Source organism: Aythya marila (genome assembly GCF_965140915.1).
Source record: "Aythya marila genome assembly, chromosome: 15".
In the NCBI taxonomy this organism is placed as follows: Eukaryota; Metazoa; Chordata; class Aves; order Anseriformes; family Anatidae; genus Aythya; species Aythya marila.
In genome coordinates, this window is record NC_139056.1 from 16,205,002 (window position 1) to 16,223,690 (window position 18,689).

Below are 18,689 nucleotides of genomic sequence, written 5' to 3' on the forward strand. Positions count from 1 at the left end.
GGAGAGTTTAATGCATACTTCCACCTGGAATGCTTCGAAGTTACTGAGGAGTCCTCAAGGGAAAGCATCATGCATTGGTAGAGGCACTTCAAGAGGCTGTGATGAGGGAGCTAAGCAGCATTCCGGTCCAGGTGTTCCTGGAGGTGTACAAAAACTGGAAAACTCGTTGGCAGCAGTGTGCAGATGCAGAAGGGTGCTGCTTTGAAAAATCCTAATCGTTTGTTCTGTTCTCATGGATAATTTTTTTTTTAAAGTCCTACTTTCAGAACAGACCATGTAAATACTATGTATATACATACTCTTAAGAGTTCTGTATTTCAATAAAGATTTAACTGCTTGAATTCACAGCCCAGTCTCCTTACTTGTAATTTGCGGTGCCCAAATGGCCCAGGTGGCACCGGGGGGGGGGGGGCGAGGAACGGACGCTGAGCACGCTGCGGGGCTGCTCTGCCCGTACTCACCATGGCGCTCCCGGCTTCCTGTGCCCTCAGCACGTCATCACCCCGCGCCGGAAGTGACGCCACGCGGCGTGCGGCACGAAGAAGGCCGGCAGCATGGCGGCGGCCGGACCCCTGCGCTTCAAGAGCAAGTGAGCGGCGGGCGGGCGGCCGCGGGGCCTGGCGCTGAGGGCCCGGCCTCACATCCCTTATCTCTGTCCCTTATCTCTGTCCCCTTTCCCTTCCAGCTACGCCGTGTCCAGGAGGATGGAGCCCTTCTACACCGGCGGCCGCGTGCAGGTAAGGCCAGGCCGCCCCCCCCCCCCTCCGCTGGGGCCTCGCTGCCTCCCCCCTTCCCCCCGCGGCAGCCCCGCTCCTGCTCCCCGCTCTCCCCCCAGGTCAGCCGTGACGGCACCGCCATGTTCTGCCCCTGCGGCACCCGCCTCAACGTGATGGACGTGGGCACGGGGGAGCGGCTGCACAGCCTCGAGCAGGTGAGGCCGTGGCGGGGCCCTGGGGCGCTGCTCCGAAGGGATGGGGAATGGGGCTGGGAGCCGGGAGCGTGGTGGGGTTGTGTGGGGTTTGTCCGGGCAGCTGGGGGCTGCTGGGTGTGATCCCCTCGGCGGCAGCTGCAGGGAAGGGAGAGCACTCGAACACCACACAGACAGCTTAACTGTGACAATTTCTTCCTTTTCTAAAGGATGATCAAGAGGATATCACGGCATTTGCGCTTAGCCCTGATGATGAGGTATGTCTCGGACTCTTTGCTTTGTGTTAAACTCTCTTGGGCTTTCTGACAAACCTGGTGAAGACTGAAGGCTGTTCTTGGGTGTACACTGTGCTTCCAGAGATCCCTATGCAGCCTCACCTCTTCTGAGCTCAAGTTAGACAGGGCAACCATTGCTGTCTTGTTTTTTTTGGACTAAGAACAAATCCTGCAATAAAAGGAATGTATTTTAATCTAATATTTTAATCTATTCAGCCTATTTGTAAGGACTGCAATAATCGATGTTTTATTTAAACCCAGAGTGTTTTCTGGTTTCTTTCATACATCCATGTGCACCCTTAAGCACTAGAAGTCAGATTCTCTGGTAGAGGATTACTGCTGTTTCTGTTCTTTGTATATCAGCCTAGAAGATTTCGTGCACATATGCTAAACATCCAATGTTTATTCTATTTCCTATGGCATTGGAGGTAGTCTTGTGAACTAATTTTGAGAAGCGGAGCTTCAAGAATGACATAACTAATATTTTTTGTGTGTGTGTGAGTACGGAAGGAAATAGAAGTCTAATTGTTGATTTTGCTTTCTTTTGCCTTGCTTGTGTGTAGATTCTTGTAACAGGAAGCAGAGCCCTGCTGCTGAAGCAGTGGAATTGGCGAGAGAGCAAGTGCGTGCGCACGTGGAAAGCAGTGCACGTAGCACCTGTTGCTAGCATGGCCTTTGATTCTACTTCAACATTGTTAGCCTCAGGTAAGATCCTGCCTCACTCTCCCACAACAGGAATGGTACTGAATGGTGCTTCTATTTCTGAATAAGCTGCACCAGCTTGATGCAGTCTGAGGTAGTGATCTCCTGAATCCAGACGAGACCCAAAAGTAGTTATGCATATATAGAAGTGAGGTGATGATGGACTAATTATAATTTTTTCAGTGTTCTAAAATACACACAGTAAAGTGCACATAAATATCTGGGATCTGTGATTCAGTTTGGCATAGTTATCCCAGTGTACGCCTGGGACTCTGGAGATGGAGGAGGGCAGGCATGAACTGTAACCTATTAACTGTACTTCAAGATTCTTGTCTGGGAGTAGTCAGGCTTTTCCCAGCTCTCTGGAATTGTAAGGTGCTCCTTGAAGTTGCCTTGGTGTGAGTGGCTGTTACTGAGTTCGTTTTTCTTTTGCTGCCTTTGGAACCCGTGACATTTTACAGTTGCTGGTATTTAAGATCTCTTGTGTCTCTGTCCTTCATTTTTATGTACCCCTCTCCTAGGTGGATGCGACAGCACCATTAAGATCTGGGATATGATCAAACAGTACTGCACACACAACCTGAAAGGATCATCAGGAGTTGTACAGTGAGTACATGTTAGTGTGCTGCTTGGATGCTGAGACTGGTGTGAAATGTCTTGAGTCAATGAAATGTAAAAAACCTGTTTGGATTCAGGTTCTGTTTCCTCACTTTTGAAATATTTTGTGAAGGAACAGGACTATAATTGACTTTAGCCCAGGGAGGAAATGATTTGATAGGAAGCCTTGGGATTTAAATGAAATGTATGTGCTGATGTACTTCAAGAACATATAAGATTGGCAAAGACCAGTTCTAAATTTTCCTGGTGGGTGGAAGAGGAATGAAGTTTTGCAAAGAAAGCCATAGTGCAAGTTCAGCTCAGTTAATCTGTCAAATTCTTGCTGTAGAGTATAAGTTTATTGAAATACTGGGCTAATGCTGAGGGCGTGCCAGACCCTGTATTCCCATCTCATTCGGGTGCATTTCCTTCTCCAGCCTTGTTGAGTTCCACCCCGATATCTCCCGTCTGCAACTCTTCTCCTCCTCAATGGACTACAAAATCCGGATCTGGGACCTGAATACCAGCAAATGCATCGTGGCCTTGGATGGCCACTTCAGTGCTGTGACCTCCCTGGCGTTTGCTGCAGATGGGAACACGCTCATTAGGTACAGGTCTACAGAGCCTTAGCTTTTCTCTCCTGGTTACCCTGCTCCCAACAGACTGGGTGCTTGCGTGAGGTCTGGGAAGTAGTGAAGGCTGGCGCCTTCTTTTGTTACGGGCCTCTTCAGAGAGGTGTTGAACTCCTGCAGTTCTAAATCTGAAGTCAGAGCCTGAGTTGAATGGTTTTAGCATTGAAGCTGCTCTTTTAACTTGCAGTTCTGGCCGTGATAAAATCTGCATGGTGTGGAACCTGGAAACCAGAGAAAGTAAAAGAACTGTCCCTATCTATGAGGTAAAGTTGATTTTTTTTTTTTTAATTCCTTTGAGGTCCTTTATTGTTTGTAGTCATGGTTTCAGTTCTTTTCATAGGTAGTGGAGTGTGGTGTGTGTGCTTGTTAGCACTGACAGACTGTTATTCAGCTGCCTGCTAAAATGGGACGTCAGTCCCCTCTGCTCAGCTGATGTTTGGTCAATCCTTGCAGAGCGTGGAAGCTGCTGTCCTGTTACCTGAAAAAGGAGACTTCTCTCAGCTGGGCGTGAAGAAACAAGGGCTGCACTTTCTCACGGCTGGCAGCAAAGGTGAGTGTTCTGTGTGTTGCTGCTGGATTTAGAGGCTGAGGAAGGGCTGTGGCTGTTATTCCTGGGACGTGTGTTATAATTTGTGTGGTAGAAGTCTTGGCATGAACTCATGGATGCAGAGTGTTCTCCTGAGTTCACCTGACAGTCATGGATGAGCAGGACTGATCAGCCTGCTGTGGAGTTTTGGCTATGCATGTTTTCAAACTGCAAAAAAAAAAGTTTGAACTGAAGAAGAAAAGCCTTGTAGTCCCTACATGCCACTTCAATTGGTCTAAAGTAGTGGCTCTGATGGATAATTTGTGTTTGTGTTAGGTGTCCTGAAAATCTGGGAAGTTGCCACAGCTGCTTGTGTATATACCCAGCCTGTGCCCTTTGAGCCTGTGGAGTCGAAGGAGGAGGCCAGCGAGCACAGCCTGACCCAATGCATGCTTGTGCCTGAGAGAAATGAGATTGTCACAGTGTCTGTGGAGCACAACATTGTTTTATATGATGCTCAGACTCTTCAGCTCAGGAAGCAGGTAACAACCTTCAGCATGCCCTTTCTTCTTCTTTCATCTGTATTTTAGGATCACACCTCAGCTTCTGGTGGTAGCTTAGTCCAGGAGTTTCTCTTCTCCTTCCTGTTCTTGAACTGTACCTTGGCTACAAGCCAGAAAGGCAGTTTCACTCGGGTTGTTTGGAGAGAGGTTGCACAGAAATGCAGGCAAAAGAAAAGCAGAATAGACCTAGCCAGAAATCCTGTCTGTGTTCCAGATTATAGCTAACAAGATTTTTTGCATGCAGCACTAAGTGAAAGGTAACAGGAATGCAGCTTTGCCGGGCACGGTACCATTTGGTACTTCTCTAACCAGTTGGCTTCTCCTTGTTAAACTGTTCCTGTTCTGCTGTCCTCAGCTTGCAGGTTACAACGATGAAGTTCTGGATGTGAAGTTCCTTGGGCCTGGTGATTCTCACATTGTTGTGGCTACCAACAGCCCTCAGCTGAAAGTGTTTGAACTGGCAACATCACACTGCCAGATCCTCTATGGTCACACAGGTGCGTGGTCAGCTCTGATGTGGGTGGGTGGAAGATGTGAAGGGATTTCTTTATCCAGCTTCAGTCACAACTCTTATGTGGAGAGTGGAGTTTTGTCTGGGGCAGCATCACAATATTTTGAGTTGTGTGGAAGAAATATATTTATGCAGTCCTGATTTTCCAAATGCTAGTTTTCTTTTTCCAGGTTTGTCAATTCAGTCCCTCTCACTAGCAGTGAGATCAATTAAAAATGGAGTTAAATATTTAGGTATGGGAGTGCTAGCTCTGAGTGTCATTTTGTGGCTGCAAGTGACAGACCCGCACCAATGCTGTAAGCAGGCAGTCACTAATAACATGTGGATGTGTTTCTAAAACCTGTCCCCAACTCAGTAAGCATTGGACTCCATACTAATTCATGCATTTCTGTTGTCTGATTTCAGTATTCCTTTGCATCCAGCTGTTTTTTCTTCCTCTGTTTAGAAACGGTTCTTGCTTTGGATGTCTTCAGAAAAGGCCTGATGTTTGTAAGCTGCTCTAAGGTGCGTAAACCTTGTTCTTCATTGCTAGTGATCTTCATAGTGGTCCAGAAAGGGCTTTAGTTAAGGTGCACTTCCTGACTGCTACATCCCCAAAATGCGAGGTTCTTCCACAATTCGTTTTTAACATTGCTCCGCTGCTCTGATGAACGCATGTTCAAGTTTAAAAACCAGTGAATAGCCAGGCTTATTTATGCAGTAAACGTGTGGAAAACTGATCACTGATGTCCTCTCCCTTTACAGGACAAAAGCATTCGACTGTGGCGGATGAACAAAGGCGGACGGGTGGTCTGTGTGGCCCAAGGACTGGGTCACGCACATGGGGTAGGCGCTGTCTCTTGCTCAAGGTAATAAAAACTGGACAAGGATTTACCTTTGCGAACATGAGTCATGGCTACTGTGCTAATCCTCAGAGTGAATGTTTTGGTGAATGCCTGCCTCTGAGTGATGTTTGTCGTGTTTGATTCCAGCTTGTCATGGTGCTCTGAGACTGAAGGAAGAATTTTTTTTGAACGTTACTCTATCCATAGGTTGTGAAGCTGGCATTTCTTTGTCAGTCTATTTATTTGCTTTAAAGAGCAGCACCTGCATAAGTTGCCAAATAAAGCTCAGCTGATTTAGAGAGAAGGGTTGGGGAATGAAGGGAAATGTGTCTTTGGAAGTTGTTTGCTTAAGTAATGTATCTGTTTTATCAGCTGTTCTCCTTTCTTCATTCTGCCTAACAGTCTGGAAACTCAACTTGCTTGTTCAAAAGATGCAATATACCTTAGTGTATAAATGAAGAGAGCTAGCAGTGCTCTTGGCTAATGCCTGAGTTGCTGGGGGCTATCCCAGTGACTTGAGTAAAATGACAAACAGTTTGGAAGCCATTAAAGCACTCTGTTTAGCATGACAGCAGAGTGACTGAATGTGGGTAGATTCCAAGAGGGGAGAAGGCCCTTTTCTGGTGCAGGGGAAGCCACTGTTTTGCTTTCTCACAGTTGATCCTTTTTTTCCCTTTCAGAATGAAAGAAAGCTTCGTGGTGACCAGCAGCCAGGACTGCACGATAAAGGTCTGGAATATCCCCGAATCTCTCATTTCCAAAGCAAAAGCAGCCTTGATCTCCAGTCCAGAAACACTTCATGCACAAGTGACGGAGAGGGGTCATGACAAGGTAAAGCTCCACCTCACGTGAGAGTGTATTTTTAGTACTTAAATCCTCTCCTGTTTTGTACCTGATGTTTATGGCTGTCTCACAGCAAAAGAAAAGGCTTAAACTGTATTTGTGTGACTTTTCTAGGACATAAACAGTGTGGCAGTTTCTCCCAATGACAAGCTCATTGCCACAGGCTCACAGGATCGGCTGGCCAAGCTGTGGTCTTGTTCTGATTGCTCTTTGCTGGGTGTCTTCACTGGACATAAGCGTGGAATCTGGTGTGTACAGTTCTCCCCCGTGGATCAGATCCTGGCCACCTCTTCGGCAGATGGGACCCTGAAGCTCTGGGGTCTTCAGGACTTCAGCTGCTTAAAGGTAATGTGGAATTGATTAAAGCTGCCTCCAAAAAGTAGGTGTTAGTGCAGGTGAAATTTAGCAACATAACCGTGTAGAAGGAACAGCTATCAAGGTCTAGCTTTATTCTCTAGGATATCGGATGTATAAGTTGCATGCAAAGCTCCAGGGCAAAAGGTGATCTTTTCTAGCTATCCAGTGATCAGTGTGGTTCATTGTAGGGGAAAAACATTCAGGTAGTTGAAAGAAAGTTGGCTTTGCCTGACACAGCTGTGGCCATGAATGGAAAAAAAAATCAAGTTTAAATTTCAGGCCTAATCTTCATACAAGAACTATTTTTTTTCTGGCCCAATACTGCCACTAAAACTGTGAGAAGGCAGTTGCTAATTCTGTCCCACATTCTGCCACTTACTGTGTATTAACTTTTTGGAAGATGGCTAAATCATTTGGTCTCTGTGTTCATACCATTTGCAATTGACCTTGGGCAACGAGTCCAAGCAAGCAGCTTGGTTGAAGAAATGCTATTTCTGCTAGTATTTCCTATTGGCCCTTCAATCTGCACTAAGAGGAAGTCCTAAGGGTAGAGGCTGCTTTCTGGAATTTACCTACCTGGGCTTTGGGAGTAAATATTACCTTGAAAGAAGATTCTTTGAAGACTTGGCAACAGCTCTAACACTTACAAGCTTCCTTTCTGTTTTCCAGACCTTTGAAGGTCATGACGCCTCTGTACTGAAAGTCATTTTTGTAAGCAGAGGAACACAGCTGCTCAGCAGGTAAGTGCTTACACCAGAACCTTAGAGAAAGATCCTGAAACTTGTCAGAAAACAAATCTCTTAGCTGGTAGCAGCAAACATAGATGTTGATGGATTAGTGACATATGCCACAGGGCAGAGCTACGGGTGAATTTCTCCTTACTGCCTTTGAGGCTAGACCAGCCAGAGCTAAACAGTTACTGGTACCTGCAAAGGGTTTCTTCTCCAGCTAGTAGCAGGAAAGAATGCGGTTTCTCTTGAATCACCCTTTCTTACAGAAAGGCTGAAAGAGACTGGGAATACCATTAGTGAGTATGAAGAAATGTAGGTAATAGGGCTTTCCATGATGGAGCCACCTGAGAGGGTGCTAGTAGTACTGGCAGCAGAATGGATTTCTTAAGCTCTCTCAAGATTTTTGGTTAATTCTGCTGCTCCTGCTTGATAGGCATTGGAATGGGATGAGTTTATCCAATATTTCAGGTGGGGCAGAGCAAGAATGGATCTATCCCGTGATTCTCTGAGCTAAGTTTGTTGTTTTTCTCTTCCAAAAGTGGTTCTGATGGTCTCTTAAAACTCTGGACAATTAAAACAAATGAGTGTGTGAAAACATTAGATGGTCATGAAGATAAAATCTGGGGTCTTCACTCTAACAAGCAAGATGACATGGTTGTGACAGCATCCAGTGACTCTTCCATCACGCTGTGGAAGGTACAGTGCAGAATCTCTGTTTCCCTCTCTGGGTTAGTGATCAGAACACAGTTGCAGAGATAAGGATCCCGGTGATTTGTTTCTCGCTGTTACAACATCACACACTCTCCTTATTTTCTTCAACTTGAGATAGTATCAGTAAGGCATATCTTATGTTTGTTTGGTGTGTTTTGGGTTGTTTTTTTTGACCACACTGAATTTTCATAGCTGATTTTATAAAAGGAATAGGAGATGGGCTTTAAGTGGCCTGCCTAGCCCTAGTGTTCTAAGTGGGGCTTGGAGGGCAATTGTGAGTTGTTAGATTTAATACGTAATTTATTTGACCTGGAGATCTTGCTGCAGAAACTGATCTTCTGTTTACTTGTTGGCTGCATAAAAAGTCATCTGTATTAAAGCAAGATTTGACAGTCATGTTTTGGTTTGTTATAGGATGTCACTGAAATTGAACAGGAAGAAGCACAAGCTAAACAGGAGGAACAGATTATGAAGTAAGTTGATCCTGGGCAGTAGAGGGCTGTGAAAGGCAAGTTCTGTCCAGTGAAACTGCGCATCTAGAGCCATGCAGGTCTAGCTACTCTGAAGTATATGTCAGTTAGCTATTTAGATGCTGTGAAGGCATGGTAGTCTTCCACTTTGTGGTTTATCTTTAGTTAAAGCAAATCCTTGCTGTAACATTATCAGCTTGACAATGGATTAGTTTCATGTTTATATACTACTAAGATAAGTCACATCAAACTGCTGAAACCTACTTTCATTTCCTGATGCTTCAGCCAGCACCGGATAGTTCAGGGAGCCCTTGAATGTGCCAAGGAAATTATCTGCACAATGAGGGCATTGAGGCATTCACCGCCAAGCGGTATTCACTTGGCATTAAACCTCTGCACACCATTATTGCCAAATCCATTATTTTTTTTATTTATCCATATGTTTTACTCTCTTGCTCTGTTTTCCAGAGAACAAGAGCTTTCTAACCTGCTTCATGAGAAAAGATACCTCAAAGCATTAGGGTTGGCAATCTCTCTGGATCGTCCACACACAGTGTTAACAGTTGTTAAAGGTGAGTTCATGTTACACTCTGACAGTGTTTTTTCTGCCCTCTCTGCTTTCCAGAGCATCTCTTCCAGGTAGACACAGACCATAGTCTGAAGTTTTTATATAGTAAAATAAAGTTAATAAAGTAAAATTGTCTGAAAGCCTCTATTTTACCCTTTTATCACTCCCATTTTCCTAAGTGAAATCACAGCTGATGACAAATACTCTCCCTGCTCTTAGCCCATGGGTGCACTTTGGAAGGGATGAGATCACGTTGAAACTTACGGGTTTGGAACTGCCAAAAGGGATGTTATTTTCAACAGAATCCTCAGTGTAGGAGGAAGACATGGATATCTCTCTTGAAATGATTTTCTTCCTCTCCTTAATTCGTTTATTTCTTTTGCAGCCATCCTCAAGGAAAGTGATGGGAGAAAGCACTTGGAAGAGAACATTGCTCGGCTGAGGAAGGATCAGAAAGGTTTGTTGTGACATAGTTTAGTGTTAAAACCTTTCAGATTTGGGGCTTGTTTTCTTAACTGAAATTAAAGCGAGAAGAGTTTCCTTAGACCCAGTCTTTACAGTCTTTAACCAGTGAGCTCCCACCACCCTTGAGCAGGACTGCTGCCCTGGGCCAAGTCCTTTTTTGTACTACTTATGCTCACCAGCAGCTGCTCTGAGCTCGTTTGAAGTCAACAGTTTCTGGCTTTCAGGGCCACTTGGCCTCTTTCTGCATGACCTGAGCCCATCCTGCAGCTGGGAGACAAATGCACTGAGCCAGTGGCTGTGCCAGGATTTCCCCCCCCTCCAGTCTGATTTCCTTCAGTTACCACTGCCCAGAAGGGGGCCACCTTCTTGTTTAAGATGTGCCTGTGATGAGAAACTGTTCTGTGTATTGTTAGAAACCATTCTATGTATAGTTGTTCTGCCCTTTCTAGGTTTGTTAGTAGTGCTGTGTGGGAGCTGAGTTTCTCTGAGACAAGAGATACTCTCTAACTCAGCATCTGCTGCACAGCCTGTGTGTATAAATGTCCTCCTTCCCCAGAGGCAGTGTTAGCATTCTTGGTGACGTGGAACACGAACTCTCGAAACTGTCATGAGGCTCAAGCTGTCATTGAAACCCTCCTGAAACATGAAGCACCAGACAGCCTTCTGCAGTACTCGGGCATTAAATCTGCTGTGGAATCCCTGCTGCCTTACACTGGTGAGTGGTGGTGTGGGGATATTTGGGCAGTGGGTGGATTAGTCTGAGTTAGAGCTGTTGGGAGATGCCTGTGGTGGTGATGTGCTCAGTATTTCATTGTACAGTCTCAGCTGCCCTCTGCTCCTTTGAGATTTGAGCTCTGTCAGGTTTGTGCTCTTGATCCTGGTGTTACGTGAATGTTGGTGCTTCCTGGCCTTGTGTTACCAGCCTGGATAAAAAGCTTTTCACAACTTGTGTGTCTGTGAGGTCTCTTGTGTTGTGAATGCTCCTTCTCTGCCTAGGTTAAAATAGATTTTGTAACCATTTCTGGTGAACTTTCCCTCTTGTGATATCAACCACTGGTTTTCTTTCTTTGCAGAGCGCCACTTTCAGCGGCTGAGCCGATTACTGCAAGCCTCCATGTTCATTGACTTCATGTGGCAAAACATGAGGCTGGCTGATACAACACAGCAGGAAGATATGACTTTGTGACCCTTCTCCCACCAGCTGCTGTTTCCTGAGGGGACAGTCTGAACTGCTTTCCCACCAGATATGGCAACTGGAATATTCCTTTATTTTATAATAAACTTTATAATTTTTTTTAAAACAAGTCCACTATTCAGTCTCTTTGGAGCTTAATGAGAGTGAGGGTCCATTCCTCTAGGCAAGCCATGTTTTCTCTTTGTATTTTCACACCCTGAATTTTGAGGCTTGGACACTAAGATTGCTTAGTTTAGAGAAAAAACAATCTGGCTATGAACAAGCTGCTTGTCTGTACAAGTTAAAGGCTACAAAGTTGGGAGATACAACATGGCCAGTATCATATCCCAAAGTCCTATTAGGTTGTGTATGTAGATCAGTGTTGGCTAAGCACTGAATATTCTCTCTGCTTGGGCAAAATGTAGCCTGGGCCAAGTCCTGTATCTCATCTCTGCCTGCTCTTACATGTGAAAATCTGCCTGGCAGCTGAGTGCAACTTTAATTACCCAATAAGAAAGTCTTTAAAGTACAAAAAACACATAGCCTTCATAGATTTTTATCTGCATTTTATTTCAGAGAAAGAAATATATGAAATTTAGAACTATAAAACTATGAACAACACAAATCCTTACATGTTGGTTAAATTGCTCGTATCAAAAAAAAAAAGCACCATACATGAGAGACTAACTAAAAGGTAGAAAAGGTAGCAATCTGGACAAAAGTTCTAGGTTCTCTAACTCAGTTCTCTCAGTTCAGAGGCTCTAGCTAATTCACAGATACATGACAGCCAGTTCCCCACTACCCAAATTCACTTAACTATGAAGTAAAAAATACGGTTTAAAAAAAAATTAACGGATTCAGGTAAATGACATTTACATGGCTGAATCACCCCATCCCTACCCAATATAAATAACTAGCTATGGATTTCATGGGTTACACTCCATTCCTCTGCAGCACAGTGCTGCATAGCCACGTTGTGGGGAATAAGAAAATGGTGACATTCTCAAAAACCGTGCTGCAGGATAAATACATGCCTGAGGGAGAATTACCTCAATCCAAGTTACACAGGAGCTGCTGGGACCCAAGTGCTGTGGCACTCCCAGTAAGTGGCACACCCTAATTAAACCGCTCGATTCTGGCCCTCCTGTGCTGCAGCATGAGCCAGCGGTAACCTAGCGAAGCAGTGGCTGCAAGCCTGCTCTGTCGGGACCTAGCAGTGTCCTTGAAACGCGGTGGTCCCCAGCAGTGATTCTCCCTGTGGCTCCTGCAGGACTTGGCAAGGGTCTGCTGGGGGCCTGGGCCCTTCTAGTGCACGTTGGAGAGCGGGGACAAGGCCTGGGGGGCGGACTGCCTCAGGGCTCGCCTTGTGACCGTGCTGCACCTCTGGAGGATCTCATGAGCTGAGGGGCGTGCGGGCACCTTGGGGACACCACCAGCTGTGTCCGAGTCAGAGAGGGAGCAACTGAGATCGGCGGCAGATGACTCCACAAAGCCAGAATCGTTCCTGTCCTTGTGGGTGAGGTGTGGAGATTTTCTGCTGTGCGTGGCCAACGCTTTCCCCAGGCGGGGGCTCCTGACCTGCTCCACCTCGGGCAGAGACCGTGACAAGTCGGGCTTCCAGCTCAGCCTGCTGCCTGAGCTGAGCGAGGAGCTGTCTGAATCCAGGTCCGGCGTGGATCTTGATCTGCTTCTCAAAGAGCCCACATCCTCGTCACTCCGGTCCTGGGCAGCACGGTCCTGCACCCCGCCGCCTCCCCTCGCCTTGCCCTGGGGCTGGGGGGCCGGCGGGGAGGCGCTGAGGTTGGGCGTGGAGACGTTGAGGCCGCAGTTCATGATGGTCTGAAGCCTGTGGTGAGGGTTCTTGTAGGGCTGGAGGCACATGGAGGGCATGTAGCCGGTCTGCCCGTTGTATCTGAGGGGAGAGGGGGAAAGAAGCACTGAGCTGAGGGGCTCTTCTCCCAGCTTGGACCAAGGGCAGGGGGCAGCGCCGCACGTAGGGTGTGAGGAAGGACCACGGGGTGGTTATTTCAGTGAGGTTACATGCAGCCAGGGGAGAGTTATCGGGCGAGAAGCACCTGCAGCAGGCACCTGGCTGCCTTGGGAGCACTAAAGCAGAGCCACGGTGAGGCCTCCTTACCGGATCAGCCACCAGCCGTTGTCGGACTTCCTGACCACCTCCACCACCACGCCGCTGTGCAGGGAGAGCTCGTCCGCCTTCTGCGACTCGTAGGCCCGCACAACAAAATACAGGCTGCCTGGAGAGAGAGGGGGAAGGACGTTCTTGACTTCTGGAGAGAAAACTGTGGCAAGCACAGAATGATGGGCCCAAACTTCGGCCATCTGCTGAGTGCAAGCACAGCCCCAGGCCTGGGGAGACATTTCAGAGCCCATTTTTTGAAGGAGGAATGCGGTGTGGTCCTGAGCCCACAGCTGCTGCTTGGGTCCTGGGGGCACAAGCACTTACCCTCCTCGTTTGAGTTCAATGCATCCTGGATGTCCTCGTGGACATCGATCTCCTCCAGGTATGAGGCCGGGAACCAGGCTATCTGCTTGTCTGCGTTTTCCACTAGCCACCAACCTGCAGCAAACAGCAAAAGAGAGTTTGTAACCTACAAGAGGCAGAGAGGTGATCATAAAATCCCAATGTAGGGGCAGCCAGAGCTGTAAGACAGGAGAGAAGTTCTGCAGAGCAGCTTAGTGCTAACACTGGCAGAGCTCCACCTAGACCCATGTTTGCCCCATGCAACTGTGTTGGGGTCCACAAAGTAAAACGTGCCAAGATTTCTGCTTGGGCTGCAAATAAGGCACCAAGTCTCAGCTCAGACTTTTGCCTCCCTTAATTAGAAAAGGCCAGACCACTTGTTCTTTCCTCCTGCCTAAATCCAGGTAATTACCCACAGGCACAAACATCACCCACACACCCGATGCTACAGATGCATTCGCCAAGCCACAAATCAATCTGGAAATCTCACAGCATCCACCCCCAAAACTGAAGAATCCTTATCAAACGTACCAGTCATGTCCTTGAGTAACACTTCAACTATTTCCTTCTGAGTGACTTTGAAAGCCTGGTTCTTTGTGTCTTTGGTTTCAAAGGTTTCGATGCATCTGTAGCTCTGAGATGCCTGCGGGTGGGTGATAGAGAGCTGCTGCTGCGCCTGCTTTTTCTTTTCCCCTCCAATTTCTGAAGGCATGATCACAACACTGAAAAGCAAAGTTTAATATCCGTTTACTGAAAACTCCTGTGAAAGGCTGACTCTAGTGTTAATTTCAGTAAAATCATGTCTATTTATGAGGCTAAGGAAAGCTTAGGCATCAAAGCCAACATATGCATTGAAGCTTTCAGTAGAACATCCCTGTTCTGCTACCCAAAAACCTAACTTATGTTTCTCTTCAATCCATATTCTATAACACTTCTGTTTCTTGAAGAGATGCACAAACAAACAAACAAAAAATATGATTTCATACCTGTCTTCAGGAAAGCACGGATCTAGGTCTTGGGTTTGTGCCCTGAAAAACTGAATGAGATCTTCACTCTGGGAGATTTTAGCATCCGTTTTCAGCAGTTCCTGGGAGTATGTTTCCAGCAATTTCAGTCTCTCCAGGAACTTGTTCATCTTCCTCTGCTTCACATTTACATCTTTAAATAAAAAAAGCAAAAGTTGATGCAAGACAATAGCAGATCTGGATGCCTCCAAAGCAGCACCTTGTGCCTGAGCACAGTGGGCCCCCACCTACCACCCTCCCCTGCAGGGGCCCAGGCTGCAAGTAGCTGAGACAGCAGCTGCTTCTGCCTCGCTGCTCTTTTAAATAGCTCCCGACACAATTTTTGCATATCTAAAATTTGTCTTTGTTCAGATGTTGCAAGGAACCCTGAGCCTATACTTAAACTGCAATATTCATTTACCAAGTGTGCTTGTTTACAAGAAATAAATGTTTCTAGGTTATTTTAAGTCAGAGATGGACCTGAGCACATAACCCAGCTGAACCATACCCCCAGCAGGAGCTGTCTGTTGATCTGTCCCATAGGGATGTTGGACTCAGTGACTAAAGCCTACATCATCAGTTACAGCTGTTCCCAGCAGCTCTGTCATGTTTGTCACACAATCTTTGAAAAAAAATAAAAGATTTTTCCTCCTTACCTTTAAACTTGGGTATAGTCCTGTCAGATCTCCTGAGTGATCCACTCTCAGTGGGGAATTTTCTCTTCAGCTCTTTCTAAAAGTGAAACAAAGGAGTGAATAACGGCGCTCACAAGGCTGAGCTCCTCCCTCCCCAGGATGGAGATGTTACTTTCAGGGAGCTGTTCACTTACATGGAGCCTCTTAAATTCTTCAAATGTCCGGTAGATGAGAATGTTGTTTTGGTCTGACCAGGACACAAACATCATGTACTTCTGAAAAAAATAAAAGGGAAAAGAAATGCATTTTTTATCACAGTGTTCAATATTGGATGCTTTCAAGCAATGAGCATTTGCTAGGACCTGTGGTTTAGTTCTGGTTTCAGGATGCAAGACTGTCACCTAAAAAATGAAATTAAGGACTAGACCTACAAAAATATTTCCTTAATTTTAGGGTCCCAGACGAGTAATTGTTGTTATAACCAGAAAGAAGGTCTGAAGTTATGAAGAGGAAGAAAGCAAGTCCATGATACCATTTTCTTATGAGATGGACCACCAAAAACATGTCTGAGACCCCTGCCCTAGAACAACGCTTTAATTTCAATGCTGCAGGAAAATGAGCAAATGTACTCCTGTAAGAATAACTCAAAAAAAAAAAAAAAAAAAAAAAAAAAAAAAAAACACTCTACTTTCCTGATTTGTAAATAGTATTTAAGGACAAAAGAAGAAAAAATAAAAAATCAGGTTAAAATACCTTCTGCTTTCTGCATTGCATCAAGCCTACAGCTTTCACATCCACTGGGAACCGGCTCATCTTCCCAGCGCCTGCTTCTCCTGCAGCTGGTGGCTGGAGGTTGGCAGAGGCACAGCTCCAGGCACAGCCTCCAGCTGCTTAAATACACTGGGGCGGAGGGAGAGCACACACGCACGTGCGCTGCCTTCCCTGCTTCCTCCTCCGCCCAGCAGCTCGAGGAGAAATTCCCTAAATTTGCAAGCTAACTGTGCCTTTTACCTGCGGCCCTGCCTCTAACATGCAAATACTACCGAGAGCAGCTGGCGGGGGCATAGTTCAGATGGTTGGGGAAAAGAGCCTTATCTTATCGTGTGCTTGTTACAGCAGTGCTGGGAAGGAGCCCTGCCCTGCGGGCCGTGTTCATCTCTGGGTGTCAGTGGAATCCCCTGGGGCAGCAGCGGCTCGGGAAATGAAGAGCACTTCCAGGGATGGAGGTGTTTATGGCTCCATTGCACCAATTTCCCTGTCAAAGCTGCCTGCAGCCATAACAGCTTGGGCTGCGATCATATCAGTCCCCAAAACTGCTCACCGGCATGGCCAGCTGTAGAGCTGTAGGCGTGATTTCATGTGTGTGCCAGCTGCCACAAATCTCTCTTCTGTATTGATTATTCCTGTTTGATAAGTGAAAGGAACTTGACTTTAAAAGGAGTGCTGGTAGCTATATCAACATTCGCATGCTCTCAGAAAGAAATGGAAAGCGTTGATTTCAGCGCTGCCAGAGCAAAGGATGAACACATCCCCACAGGTGTAACTGGAGAAGTCCCAAAGCTTTTCACGTGTGAAAATGCAACAGAGACTCAGCTCAGTGTACCCCGTGCTCTGGCCTACATCAAGCCTGGGCACCCACCTCCACCCAAGGCGATGGGCAGGGGGATGGAGAACCCTGGCTGGGAGACCCTGGGAGCTCCTGGGACGTGGCTCAGACACAAAGGCAGACACAGGGAAGGAGTGGAGCCGTGTGTCCACCCAGGAGCAGCTCTGCCTGGTGCTGCACAGGGGAAAAGCAGAGCCAGGAGAAGGAATTGCTTCATTTCGGCTCCTTGCTGCCCCAAGGCACGGCGTGACTGGTAATTACAGCCCTGGAAAGGCTGTCCTTTCCCTGAACTGCTGGCCTGAGGCATGCCTCAGGTTATAACCAGGCTGATGGGCATCTCTGTGATCAGACTGCCTTCTCTGTCCTCCATCCCCCTCTTTGATGAAGCCTGAATTGAATCATTATCATTACTGGAGCCCAGATTGCTCAGCCCAGCCTTCCTTTTCATTTTCCAATTACACTGGACTTCTTAAAACCCTCAGCAACAGGTGCAGATGACTTTTCATCTATCAAAAAAAAAAAACAAAAGAAAAAAGCCCACAAGAGAGTCCCAATAGGAAGCCAGACAAGATTACTTCTGAGCAGCTAGAAAATGCAGTGATTAGAGCCTTGGCTTGCATTTAATGAAAATACGTGAGGCTGCTCCTGCACAGCAGGGCGGCAGACAAAGGTGTTCTCAGTGCAGTTCGATCTGTTGCTGCTGGATCCTCGTTCTCCTTCGGGAAGGAAATGTTATGCGGCGAGCTCTTCAGAGCCATGCCCGCATTCGGTGGGAAAACCCCTTCACTGCCATCCCCGGGCCACTTCCTGGCTGACAAAACGACGTGGGGACTGCTGCACAAAGTCACCACAGTGTGGGCTCGCTGCGCTGAGCACCCCCAGCAGCATCAGACCCTCCGTCCCTGTTCACTAAGGGACCGGGAAAAGCGCATGCTGTTAAATCTGGCTGGCTCTTTGGTAGAGGGGGGAAATCACTGCATCCAGAGAGCTGCTTCTTTACGATGCTGGTATCTGGAAGCCACCAGTCTAGGGGGTGGCAAAATGCTCCTATGCCTCTGCCAGCACGGCCATGCTGCTGTGGCAGCCGCCCCGACGGGGCCATGCTTTGTGTGCCTGTCCTGGCACGGGGCCCTCGGGAAGAGCTGGAGCCAGGGCTCTAAACAAAGCACAGTGTCTCCTGTCTCAGAGCAAACACAAACCACAATGTATTTCCAAGAGCACAAAGGTTTAAAAATGTTTCCCCTAAAACAAAACAAAACAAAACAAAAAAAATACAATTGAACTGTTCAGAAGTGAAATCTCTACGTGCATGCAAACTGGGCAGAAGCGGCTCACGCATCATTTCATTCCCTGTCTGCAAACACTGCAAAAGCCAGTAAAACAAGAAAAGTAGGACATAGCCTTGGTTTTGACACTTGCTAACTCCAAAAGCCTTGCTATATTTCAGAGTTCCCGGGAAAATCGTGCAGAAGAGGTGGCTACAAAGCAGAAGTGAGATGAGAAAATACAACCAACTGCTGGAACAGCCAGGTGAAACCACGTGGAGGTTTGCTGGGGCTGACGATCCAGCCAGACCATTCGAAGAACTTGTGTTCTGGGAAGAGACTGCTTGGTGGCAGGGGTCTCAGGGCAAGGCATGAGCAAAACTACTGCAAATTCAGAGACTAGATGTTGAGAAAATGTACTGCAGAAGCTAAGGTCACTGTGACATCGAGCAGCGGTACGAGGAAGGGATGTGTTCAGGCAGAACCTGGGGATAACTGTGTTTCTGGGGCCATCCTACCACTCCAGGCTCTGCACTTGTAGAAGTGTCACTGCCTTGTTGTCATTGTCAAGCCTGATGTCAAGAAAATGTCCGCTCAGATGTGCCTGGTGTGTCACGTAGGCTGGAGTGACTAAATCCGAGAAACAGCAGGAAGGGCTGTGCCGGGCTGCATCAGCACCAGCACCAGCAGCACTGCCCCGTGGCCCAGAAAAGCGCCGCAGGTTGGTGCCATAGCTGGTGGGATGGGTGGAGAACTGATCATAGAGGCCATTAACTCCACTGCTGTGTCAGATACCTCTCGGCACACTGTAAAATGTAAA

At 46.9% G+C, this 18,689-nt stretch overlaps 2 protein-coding genes across 2 annotated transcripts; one reads left to right on the plus strand and one right to left on the minus strand.

Moving 5' to 3' along the window:
• The first annotated feature begins 437 nt into the window (after positions 1 to 437).
• Positions 438 to 10,980, plus strand: TBL3 (transducin beta like 3). The gene is made up of 22 exons (XM_082772779.1): positions 438 to 589; positions 686 to 737; positions 836 to 931; positions 1,138 to 1,185; positions 1,767 to 1,908; positions 2,427 to 2,511; positions 2,940 to 3,110; positions 3,322 to 3,397; positions 3,588 to 3,684; positions 3,997 to 4,202; positions 4,579 to 4,720; positions 5,180 to 5,238; positions 5,479 to 5,582; positions 6,239 to 6,389; positions 6,516 to 6,746; positions 7,428 to 7,498; positions 8,029 to 8,185; positions 8,615 to 8,673; positions 9,139 to 9,242; positions 9,624 to 9,695; positions 10,260 to 10,418; positions 10,777 to 10,980. The coding sequence occupies exons 1-22, from the start codon at positions 555 to 557 to the stop codon at positions 10,887 to 10,889; spliced, it is 2,430 nt and encodes an 809-aa protein (XP_082628905.1). The 5' UTR covers positions 438 to 554; the 3' UTR covers positions 10,890 to 10,980.
• Positions 10,981 to 12,018: 1,038 nt separating this feature from the next.
• NOXO1 (NADPH oxidase organizer 1) lies at positions 12,019 to 16,001 on the minus strand. The gene is made up of 8 exons (XM_082772634.1): positions 15,752 to 16,001; positions 15,193 to 15,273; positions 15,020 to 15,095; positions 14,346 to 14,517; positions 13,891 to 14,081; positions 13,342 to 13,455; positions 13,015 to 13,132; positions 12,019 to 12,789 (listed from the first exon to the last, which is right to left on the minus strand). Exons 1-8 carry the CDS (start codon positions 15,809 to 15,811, stop codon positions 12,183 to 12,185), a joined length of 1,419 nt encoding a protein of 472 aa, XP_082628760.1. The 5' UTR covers positions 15,812 to 16,001; the 3' UTR covers positions 12,019 to 12,182.
• Between the last annotated feature and the right edge of the window lie 2,688 nt (positions 16,002 to 18,689).

What these genes read in the sequence shown, in the direction of transcription:
- TBL3 (XM_082772779.1), top strand. Translation starts at nt 555, where the DNA reads ATGGCGGCGGCCGGACCCCTGCGCTTCAAGAGCAA. An exon ending in GCTGAGGAAGGATCAGAAAG is followed by an intron (nt 9,696 to 10,259) that starts GTTTGTTGTGAC and finishes CTCCTTCCCCAG; the next exon opens with AGGCAGTGTTAGCATTCTTG. An exon ending in ATCCCTGCTGCCTTACACTG is followed by an intron (nt 10,419 to 10,776) that starts GTGAGTGGTGGT and finishes CTTTCTTTGCAG; the next exon opens with AGCGCCACTTTCAGCGGCTG.
- NOXO1 (XM_082772634.1), bottom strand. Translation starts at nt 15,811, where the DNA reads ATGAGCCGGTTCCCAGTGGATGTGAAAGCTGTAGGCTTGATGCAATGC. An exon ending in CCGTGCTTTCCTGAAGACAG is followed by an intron (nt 14,082 to 14,345) that starts GTATGAAATCAT and finishes TTTGCTTTTCAG; the next exon opens with TGTTGTGATCATGCCTTCAG. An exon ending in ATTGAACTCAAACGAGGAGG is followed by an intron (nt 13,133 to 13,341) that starts GTAAGTGCTTGT and finishes CTCTCTCTCCAG; the next exon opens with GCAGCCTGTATTTTGTTGTG.